Here is a 12,052-nt window from a genome sequence, read left to right as displayed (position 1 = left end):
CTTCCTTGTACTGCTCTTTATTCTGCCGGGTACCAGACACTAACATTCTTGGGCTGTGAAATGGTGAGCGGACAACTAGGAAGGAGCGTCCAACATAGCTCTGGTCCTCACAAGTCCCTACCTCACGCTTCCACGGGTCAAATGATGACAAAGACCGCCAGCTAAGGGTTGCGTACTTAGCTGGTAGTGCAGCCTGGGCACTGTTGTCCTTCTGACATCAGCTAGAGTGAGGAGGTGCGTCTCGAGCGTCTGTCCACCAAGGAGGTGCGGCTCAAACAGCGTCTGTTCTGGCATCCAGCGGCTGAGTATGAAATGCTGTATCACGTCAGCTACACCTAAGGTGGCAGCCCCACCATCGTGATGTAGGTATCGCGACCCTGGTAAGGTAGCATATCGAATTTCTTACCTACCACGAAAAATGGAGAAAGGAGAAATAACGAACGAAGTTAGTTAGAAATCCTAATAAATTTGTTCATCATGATTTCAGTATTTATTTTTTTTTCTTGAGAACTGAAATTCGAAACTCACTACAAAAAATCTACATACAAATTCTCTTTAGCACGTGATATAGAATAACGAGATTTTGAAAGAATAATGAGTGGCACAAAACGTAACATATACATCATTGAGCATAAAAAAATGTGAGATTCGATTAAAAAAAATAACGATATTTTTAAATAGAAGGTACTTATTGCCACAATGTAACTAATTTTGATTGCGCAATATGCTAGCAATTCCATGTAAACACACACACAATTCACTTCCATTTAATCTTAACTGACCATACAGTCTCCTAAATATGATAAACATTCATCGCCCTGATCTGATTAACAGCCTGAGTATATTTTCCTCTCGCCAATCTGTTTTTTTCTTGCTATTTAGGTATATCTATTTTTGGAATTACCGTAAAACGGGGTAACTTTGATAATGCGGGTAACTTTGATAGTGCGTAACCCACCGCATACTAAATGAAATATCATAATTTCTGTTAATCAGTTAAGCAAAACGAATGCAAAACTAAAGAATATTAGTATGACACTTCATGTAAGAGCGGTTTTCATTTAAATCAAGAACATTTTAGGCTTTTTATGCGAATTTAAAAAATTTACACAATTTTAGCATTTTTAAAACGCTTACAAACAATCTGTTCTACGATCACTATTTGATGTAGTTTTGAATAGTTGGCCACTTATCTTTGACAGCCTAGTTATCATAGAACTTGAAATCGGTCTCAAATCTCTTAGCGAAAAGCATTTTTACAAACTGGGACCATTTTTGTAATCTAAGTCACAAATTTCCATATAACGTTAAACGCCTAGAGGTATGCAATGCCCTACAAATGTTCGTTATTCATTCAATTTTGTTCGAATCATACTCCATTATCAAAGTTACCCCAAAACAGAAAACCAACTTTTGATTATATGAAAAATTATATATCCATTCAAAATGAATCTTTTGCCAATTTATCGACTGTAATCGATAGCTAGGATGCCAGTACTTGTTTTAAAAATATAAATTGTAAATCTTTGAAACAGCATGCAAAAATATTCAAGTTTTCTTCGAAAAAACTATCAAAGTTACCCCGTTTTACGGTACTACTTTCACAGCACACTCCACAATCCAATAAAATGCCAAGCAGACTTGAGTTGTCGGCAGCAGTGTCTTTTGCCATCCGTTCGATTTCCGGTTCCCGGCTGCTGCTGCTGCTGCTGACTGGATGGAATGCGAATCTGACACAGACACAATAATAATGAAGGAATGGTGCGACGGCCGCTTGTGGAACACCCGCAGGCAGGCTGACTTTTAGTGATCAACCAGACAGCGATCCCGATCAGAAAGGAATTTCAAAATTGTAACTGCCTAGATATTATTTCAAATGGATTGTTCAACATAATTTGTTATTAATTATAGAAAGCTAGGCGTTACAATAACCAAAATATAACAAAAATACGAGCAACAATCATACTAATATAACATGCAATGATACAATTTTATATAAAATAATACAAAATATGATACAATAATAGCAAAGGTCGTTATACGTTTGATACACAATTTTGATGTATATTTTCATATCTTGAAGTTCTCATAATTATACCATTATAGGTAATGTGTTTTCAGATTGATACTCTGAAAAATATCTAAACGTTGATATAAATAACAAACTCTGATATAATTAAGCTATTGATCTGTCATACTTTTCTGATCGGGACTGCTCCACCAAAGCTCTGCATCGAGATATTGGTGGTAATTCTCTTCTGTTGGATTTTTTGTTTTGATTTGTTTTTTTTTTTTTTCTGCCGCCACCACTTCATTTACTCATTTGCCGGCCGTGTCTCCGATTCACACGTGTCTTAGAAAAGCACACACAGAGAGTCTTTCACTCGCGGAATCGGCAATTATTATTCATTGTTTGCGTTTCCATCCGTCCATTAATTAGATTGACCGGGGGTCCGAAAGCATTATTGGCACATTCTTTACTTCGGGTGGGTACCTACTTTGTTGCTTCGGTTCGGAACAAAGCGTGTATTACCTACCTACCGACAACATTCACCCTTAATGGACACTCATTGCCAAAAAGTGCGCAACTTTCTTGTGCGACGTTGGCCGCGAAGAGCGAGTTCAGGGATGGCAGGCACGCGCGGTATGGCGTGTGATTGCATAAAGAAATTTTAATTATGTGATTAGATATTCACGCCTTCGATGCGGTACGTGTTCGGAAAGGCTGATTTTTGGCATTGATGCACTGCATAATTGATGTTATTTTGGGGCAGTGTTCCGTTTCTTGAGAGCTGAATAAACAGTTAAACTGAATGAATCTTTCAGTTGTAAGTGAGTTCTAAAAATAGAAGCAATAAGTGGGAGGTTAGTACAATAGTTGATAGTTCGAGACGTAGATTGCAACCGTTCCCTCTGTGGTAAGAAAAAATAGGACAGACTGCGGATATCGACTTAACAGTATTCAATGAATACTATTCATTATATTTAAATATCAAACTAAACACAAGCTTAGAGCGTTATATTAGATTGTATGTTACTAAAGCAGTGCGTGTAGGTGATTTAAATGCATTAGAAACTAGGAAATTGAACAAAAGAATATCTCAGTGCGCATCGTACTCTCGTGCTGTGTGTATACATTTTTTCTGCTGATGGAATTTTAGCAATATAACAGTATTTATCAGTGCTACAAAATAGTACTTCTCAGTGGTACATCTAATACCTATAGATCCCGTTTCAATCCTTGTTTGAACTTCCTTAGATTTTTCGTTGAACCCGTTAGCGAAAGCTACCGGTGGTAATCCTTCTTGGACACCATCTTGGGAAAAAACCTCTTAGGAGGTCTCGTCTTCTTTTCGTTTATTCACTAAACATGGTTGCAACTGAAAACAAAAGGAAGGGTGAATCTCTGAATTCACAACTTCCTTCCAAAAAAGAGAGGTTTAAAACTGTCACTAAACGTGGCAAGATTGGAAGAAAGGACGTTTCTCCGGAATGCGAACTTTCTTCCAAGGGTGAAATGGATAATGTTAATAATTGCATCGAAATGAGCAATCAGTTCGATGCTCTAGACAAATTTTCTGAACACCAAATCGAAGCAGTCTCTAGCCCAGGCTCTTTGATTCAAGTGAGGAAGCAAAGAGTGCCGCCTATCGTGGTCAGTTGTTCCGAATTTGGGGGATTTAGGCAAGAGATCTTGAACTTCTTTAGGGAAATGAAGGTCCAAATCGCAAAGGAAGGAGACTGTCGCGTTTTGCCGGAAACTCTTAAAGAATTCTTCTCAAACATCTTGAAGAGAAGAAGCACAATTTTTGTTCAAAGTCGTCGCACAAACGTTTGTTCAAAGTCGTCTTGAAAGGTCTCTCAAGTGACCATAAGTCACCTGAAGAGATCAAAAATGGAATGGAATAAATGATTTACATGGATTTTCCCCAGTCCAAGTAATCATTATGAAAAAGAGAACCCAATCTGGCATTGTTGGAAAGGGCTTTCTCAAGAATATTAATTAGTTCACTTTAACAAAAAAGATCTAAATAATATTGACGCTTTAGATAAAGCTAGACTTATGTTCGATGTCCTTGTGACATGGGAACATTTCCAGAAACCTGAAGGAAATGACCAGAACCCCACTCAATGCCGTCGGTGCCAAAAGTGGGGTCATGGTACAAAAAATTGCCGTATGGATGCTAAATGCATGATTTGCGGAGGTTCATCTCACGCTAAGGACGTCCGTCCAGTGAAGGAAGATACCGATAAGGTCATATGCGCAAATCGCGGAGGCAATCATGAGTCAAATTTTTGGGCTTGCCCTTCGCATAAGCGAGTCATCGAGGTTCGTGCCAGATAAACGATAATGTCCGTTACGATAACGGTCGTTTCCGGAATTTCCCTGGTAGAGTTTGGAACAATGCTCATTTTTCAGTTAACGATCGCTTGATTAGAAATCATACCCATCAGGAAGATTATGATCATGCTCATTCACAAACTAATTTTAATACGTCGGGTAGCCGTTCGAATCTTTTAATTGCGAATGGATCTACCCAAGAAAAATCCTTTGCCGATATTGTAGCAGGTAATTTGAACTTCTCCCCTTTACATACTTTGAGTACCCGTTCTAATTGTTTCAAATCAAATGGAAAAAAAAACCCTGCCGCCACAGGAAACTTCTTTCCTGCCTCTTCGTCTACCGAAAATTTAAACGGAATATCATCAGATAATGTACCCACCTCAAGTGATATGTCTGCCTCTGATTTTAATTTTCTAACTGAACAATTGAATCTAATGATTGATGCAATGTTCAAAGCCACCACTATGACTGAAGCAGTCCAAGTCGGTATAAAATTTACTAATCAAATTGTTATTGAATTACGTTTTTCTAATGGATCTAATAAATAATAATTTAAATATTTTAAATTGGAATGCTCGTTCTTTGAATGTAGAGGATGAGCTGTTTAATTTTCTTACAGCTAATAACGTGCATATAGCAATTATTACTGAAACGTATTTGAAACCTGGATCCAATCTCAAAAGAGATCCAAACTATTTTGTTTATCGTAATGAACGTAATGCTCCATCAAGCAGGTGGGGGAGTTGCAATCATCATATATATGCGTTTAAAACAACAACTGTTCTCGTCATTTGAAACTGAAGTTTTTGAAACTTTAGGTGTTCCTGTTGAAACACAGCTTGGTAAATATACTTTCATAGCTGCCTATTTGCCTTTTCAAAGCTCTGGGCAACAAGTTAAATTGATCCAAACTGATTTAAGAAAAGTGAATTTAATGCCAAACATCGGTCAAGGAAAAATTCACAAAGTAATTTCAACGGCAGAATTTTATTTGATGAATGCTCTTCAGAATATTTCTCAATTCAATACCCTGCTAGCCCTACATGTTTTTCCTCTTCTAGAAACCCATCTACGGTTGACCGTCTTAACCGACTCTAGTCATCTTTATTGCCAACTGATTACTCATGCTGATTTTGATTCTGACCATGTCCCTGTTACATTTCAAATATCCCATGAAGCGATTCTCAATCCTATCAGCTCCACTTTCAATTATTTTCGAGTCGACTGAAATATACCGTTTTGATTCATATTACGGACAGCTTCAAATTCCGGACACTCTACTTTATATGGGAAACATTTCACACGAAATGTTTCATTTTTTGCCGTTCAAAAGTTCTCAATTTCGAGGCTCGTTTTAGTAAGCTTTTTCCATAAATATCTTTGAAAATTTATATTGCCCAACTACCTTAGATGGCTCTTTAGTGGTTGGACGATTTCAATTGATCATTTGTTTTTTCTATTTATGATTTTCATGAGCTGTCCGGAATTCGAATCAAAGTGTCCGGAATATGAGGCAAAAGTGAGGAAGCGTCCGGAATAAGAATCCTGAAAAGGCCACACATTTTGATTTATTCAAAATTATTCAAGTTGCGGAAGCGTATTCTTTATCCACCATTCGAAAGTAACGGGTTTCCGACGCTCGATAACGCTAAGGAATCATTCAGAATGGTTTATTTTGTATGCTCTATGCTGGGTTATACTTCACTGAGGCCTTAAGTGTCCGTAATATGAATCAAAACGGTATCTATATAAATAAAAATGGAGTGGTGTTTGTATGTCACGAAATGGCTTGAGAACGGGACAACCGATTTGCACAATTCTTTCACTGTTGTCTTCTTGAAGGGTTCCGACGTGTTCGTGTGACGAAAAAGTTTAGGGAAGTTTTCGGAAAATTTGGTAAAACGGGGGAGTACTCATATGCTATTTTGTATGGGAGGTTCCATGACATTTTTCAACAGCCTACTTGATGGCAAGACGAAGTTTGCCGGGACCACTAGTATGAAATATATATTGACTCTAATCTTGATGTTAACATTTCTTTACAAACAAAACATCATATTAACAATGCTCTTGAAACTTTAACAAATTCCATTGTTGAAGCCAGAAACATTGCAATTCCAAAATGTGAAAATTTGAATCCGTGATTATAGACGATGATCTTAAACTCTTGATCTGCCTTAAAAACGTGAATAGAAGGCAATTTCAACACACTCGCGATCCTGCTATGAAAATAATATGACAGGATTTGCAGAAATAAATTAAAAAACGTTTTCCACAATAAAGAAACAAAAACTTTGTAAATAAAATTTCTCAATTGGACCCTGGCTCTAAGCCCTTTTGGAAATTATCTAAAATTTTGAAAAAACCTCAGAAGCCAATACCGGCATTCAAAGAGGAAAACAAACTATTACTAACTAATTGCGAAAAAGCTTAAAAACTTGCCATGCAGTTTGGAAGCACGAACAATTTCAATTCAGGACTTACTATTCCAATAGAAAATTTAATTACTCAGGACTTCGAAAATATTCTTAACAAGAGAACGTTTTCGAAAATTCCTGGGACACTGATTTGGAAGAAGTAAGAACTATTTTCTATATCCTCATCAATAAACTTCCAGAAAATAGCTTATCATTCTTAGTTGATATATTTAACAAATATTTTCAATAGGGTCCTAAAGCCCTGTCTCAATTTTGTTACCGTAATTCGGGGTGTAGTTGATCAGAGATCTATGATTGGGTTTCAATTAGCACAATTTTTGTGACGTCGTGTACCTGATGGCTGCCCTTGATGTTCCTAAGTTCGGTTTGACATTCAAGATAATTATACCACGGGAAAACAGATTTTTTATGGAATGGTTGATGAACTGTTGAAGGGTTCTTCTCCAAACAATCGACTATTGACAAGGCTATATAAATACTACATTTAAATAAACTGTTTCTTACATTGCAGATATATTCTGTTAATCCAGTTTTGAATTTGCATTGTGGATAAACAATCATTTTCTGAGTAAAAAATGTACTTTTTTGTGCGCGAGTTGCTAATTTCAAAGAAAATTGCATACCTTTAGGCGTTTAATGTGGTGTGTTCTGTAATTTCCAACATTCAAATTAAAAATTGACCGATATATCATTAAGTTGTAAGATTTTTGAGGATTGATGCAGATTCAGTGACCCCAAATTTAGTGAATAGCATATCTCTTTATTTTAGGAAACTTATCGCAATAATTGATCAACTTCACCCCGGAATCAAAAACTTCACTATTTGGTTTAAAATAAATGATTTTGTTATTAAGCGAACATTTCGTCGAAATTTAGTTTGTATAATTTGATAGATATCCAACCAGTACATGTTTTAAAAATATTTGGATAATAATACATGCATTCTACTAGGAGTTACAGAACAGAATCGCTCGAAAGTGATCAACTTCACCCCATTTTACGGTACCAAACGCTTGAGTTTATACCAGAAACACATGTTTACGCAATTTTTAAATGATTACCGTTTGTTTAAGCCCAAAAAACGATTTTTGAGATTTTGTCATACCCCTTGGTTTAAACTCAAATTTTGGGTATATTTTGTTTTCCGTGACCCTTCCGAAATGTTTGATAGGAACAATCCCAGTGGTGAAACTAAAACCCCTGTGGCATTTTTGTCGACAAAGTGAACGTCAAACATGGTCAAAAGTGTCAAGGTTCATATTTGGAACTATTTTTAAAATTAAAGTTTAAAGATGTTATAGCCGTTATTTGAGCTGGAAAAATTGCTAAAGTGGCTGAAAGAACATGCTCTTTCATATTATTAAATAAAAACAAGAATTCATTTAAAGTTTTAGGACCCAATTAGCATATTTTCCCGACAAATGGAAAAATGCTAAGGTTGTACTTATTTTAAAACCAGACAAAAATCCTGCAGAAGCTTCTAGCTATCGTCCAATCAGTTTGCTTTCTGCCATCAGTAAAATTTTTGAAAAGGTCATTTTGAACAGAATGATGGCCCACATCAACGAAAATTCAATTTTTGCCAATGAACAGTTGAGTTTCCGCCATGGACATTCGACCACTCATCAACTTTTACGTGTAACAAATTTGATTCGTTCGAACCAATCTGAAGGCTATTGTACTGGTCTTGCTCTCCTAGACATAGAAAAAGAATTCGACTGTGTTTAGCATGAAGGTTTGATTGTAAAATACTTAAAAAAGCTTGGGACCAATATTGTACAATATTTTCACATCTTGCTTATCTGTTTTTCCTCAAATTAGGAAAATTATATTTAATAAATTGTGAAAAAATGTTAATGTTAATTTTGTTTTATCAAATCAGGACGATAGTGCCTAACACAAAATACTTAGAATTATTAAATAAGGTATGTAGGAATTACAAAAAAAAATCCCAAAACTTTCCTGAACATAATCTTGATGCGCATGCCATATAAGATTTTATGTTCCTGTGCACAAAAGCGACTTGAATGCTCTAGAAGCTAGAAACTTGGCACAAAAAAAAACATCGACAGACTTGTATGATTAAGCATAGCAATTCTACACGATTAATGAAGCTTCAAAAGCGAAAGTTTATTGATTAATGTTAACGTCTCTTCTCTCTTACTGTCCATTTCCAGATCGATCAATCCGAAGCCAACCCAAACCATAATCCCGACCAAACACATGCGAGGAATTTGAATGAGCAGTGATCGTTGGCTGACTTAGCTACGCTTATCGAAGGGGCGCGGTACGGATTGGCCTGTGGCTTAATTCCGCAACGCCCGCCTCCTTATTTGTTTCTGTGCCCCCAAGGCAGAAGTCAGTCAGTCCGTTTCTATCGAAAGGAAAAGTGTGCGACGTGAGGTCGTCTCGTGGAGTGAGAGTGATTGATATGGATATGTCACTGTGTGTTTAGGTTAATCGCGCCCGATAAAACGAAACGTGTGGCAGTCGTCGTCGTCGTCGTCGGTACCGTTGGGAAATTATGGTATCCATTCGCAAAACGATTACGAACAACAACTAATGCAACGAACAGCAACTGCAACAGTTTTATGATTGTTTCAATGCCAACCGCAATACCGAAGAGTACGCATCGACAATGAAGCCGGACAGTCCGGATATCGGGCCAGTTGCGGTCGAAAAGCAGCCACTTGGAGAGATCACCAATACCGGTGGAGGTGATGGAAGTAGCACCGGCGGCGGTACTTTGAAGTGGAACAGTTCCAATTCCAGCCTGAGCAGTACGAGTGATAGGAAGAGCACATTCTACACTGAAATAGAACCTAAGGTAAGATAATTGATGGGGTTAGACTGAAGTAAATGAGTATTATAAAGTTTTGTTTTTGAATTTTTGAGTTCTTTGATTTCAGAAATGGGACTTTTCAAAAAAAAAAAAAACTGCGCTGATTAGATTGATTGATCGACCTACACCAGAAATTTTCTCAATTTTATTTCCAAGCATCCTCCAGGTATTCTTTCGGCAGTATTTTCGTGTCAATCAAGTTCAGTTCACGTTTTGATTGACAATATACCTTGCTTTTATCCGGGAATTCGTCTAAAAACAATTCCAGTAAATCTTGAGTTTGTTATAGGTATTCATTCAGACACTATTACAGGAATTTATCATACTTAGTTTGTGCTCTGTAGTTCTTAAATTACTCTAGGTATTATTTTCATACGCTATACAATTCCTAAAGGAATTTAAAATCTCTTTGAGTGTATTCTTCAAGCTTATCAAAGTTCATCAAAGCTTGTCAAAAATACCTGCTTCCTTAAGGAAGTTGAGTAGAATCTTCTCGCAGGCGGGATAATATTTTAAAGCGCTCGGCTGGTTAGGGTAATGTCGTACTGCCATTTGAGGTATTCGTAGATAGGGCAGTTGCTGATGATGTGTTTAACGGTATTCATGGTCTTACAAGTCTCGCAAATTTTCCGGAAGTTTCTGCCGTCCCCATGTTGTGGATTGCTCGGTTTAGGGACAAAATGTCGAAAGCCAAAACGTCAAAAGGGACAAAACGTCGAAAGAACAAAACATCGAAAACGGCGAATTTTTAACATTGTTTCCTGGATTTCTTTTTTCGCATTGAGGTCGGTTAAATACGCTATGAATAACGTTTGGCACATAATAAATTATTTATTCTTCCGGGAAAGAATCATTCTTCCAAGAAATTTCGTTTCGTTCAATTTTTTACTTTGTGACGTTTTTTTTCTTTCGACGTTTTGTCCCTTCGACGTTTTGTCCTTTCGACGTTTTGTCACCCAACCGTAAGACGTCCGGCTTGATTCGCTGGAGGAAGGAGGATCTCTCTCGCGTCCACTCAGTCGCCCATATGCCTTCCATAATGTGTATCTCGTCCAGACTATTGACATCATTGATTCGAAAACGGCTTTGCCGGCCAAGGCTAGCCAAGTAATGCCATCCAGGAAGTTTTCCAGGATTAGTCTTTGGCCTCCCGAATCACGACCTGGTAGTTCTCTTGAGCAAGGATCCAGTCCGGATGGTCTTCGAGAAGTCTCCTTTTTGCCCGTTGGGCCCGGAGCGCTTTCCTGCGGACCTTGACTGCTTTTTTGCTTCGTCGGTCCACCAGTAGAGCGCATAATGTCCCGGGTTGGGGCTTGTTTTAGGGATGGTGGTAGACGCAACTTCGTTAATGAGGGGCGGATAGGTCCGAGAAGGACATGGGGGGTGCTGTTTCAACTCGGTCTCGATGTTTGAAAATCCGGCCAATTTGCTTGCTTATACATGTAGCGCGGTTAATGGGTTGTTTCGAGTGCCGACCAGAGGAAGCAGTTGGTGATTTGAGTAGATAGTCAATTGCGGTGCCGACTCGTCCACAGGAGAAGGTCGGGGAACCATCGTTAAGGATCGCTAAGTTGAACTGGTTTGCAACATTAACAATGATGGAGCCACGCGCACAGTTGCGGCGGCTGCCCCAAGCTCCATGGTGGCCATTGAGGTCGCCTAGGAACATCATTGGCTCTGGAATTTGCTTAAGAGCGTCCTTGAGTCGGGATTCTAAATTGAGCAGCTCGCCGTTCGATAGGTAAACAGAAACCACCGCGATGGGGAAGGGCCACTGGAGGCGGATTGCAATAATCGGTAGATCAGTGTATATATTGATCTCGCTAGCGGAGAGTTCTGTGGGCACTTCGATGGCAACCGAATGGTAGATGTTGGCGTAATTATTGGAATACCATAGGTATTTTTTGTCTAGTGTATTGTTCATCACTGCGGGTGTTGCTCTAGACCCAGAACCACAGGCTGCTGATCGCGTACTACCATTTCCACGTCCTGGAGGTTGTGGAAGAAGCCATTCACATTTCACAGCGCGGAAAGAGCGATTCAGCCTCCGTGAACCATGTAGGGGCGGGATCTATTGGAGCCGGTGTTCTGGGAGGGACTTGGGCTCGGTCTCAGCAAGTAAGGGTCGGAGGCCGAACAAGACAGAGCTTTACCTATAAAAAGTTGTAATCAGCCACCCGCCCAGGGCAGAGTAGTCTCGTTGGTGGTATTTTGAGTCCGTCGCCCTGAGTGGGTTTTCGGGGAGACCGAGGTTCTTACTGTGTGTATGTAGGGGGTGGGACTTACCGCCCGAGTTGAAGTGCCCGGAGTACCCACACCCCCAATAGTGAATAAGTGAGAAAAATGTTTTTTATTATCGCTCTCTCTTTGGGGCTCTCTTTCGCTACTGCTGTTTATCAAGCTTGTTACAACTTGCATAATATTGCC

The 12,052-nt window shown here is 38.6% G+C and overlaps 1 protein-coding gene across 2 annotated transcripts in view; it reads left to right on the top strand.

The window, feature by feature from the left end:
- Window positions 1-12,052, top strand: part of LOC5577431 — a 193,494-nt gene that overhangs the window by 47,658 nt on the left and 133,784 nt on the right. For both annotated transcript variants that reach the window (XM_001663309.2, XM_021846967.1), the window contains one exon: window positions 8,961-9,610. In XM_001663309.2, coding sequence (XP_001663359.2) covers window positions 9,422-9,610 — 189 coding nt within the window. In that variant the 5' untranslated portion in view covers window positions 8,961-9,421. The remainder of the gene's footprint in view (window positions 1-8,960; window positions 9,611-12,052) is intronic.

The sequence above is a fragment of the Aedes aegypti genome, chromosome 2 (assembly GCF_002204515.2).
Source record: "Aedes aegypti strain LVP_AGWG chromosome 2, AaegL5.0 Primary Assembly, whole genome shotgun sequence".
NCBI lineage: Eukaryota > Metazoa > Arthropoda > Insecta > Diptera > Culicidae > Aedes > Aedes aegypti.
Note: the sequence above shows the minus strand (reverse complement) of the source record. Positions and strands in the feature narration are given on the sequence as shown.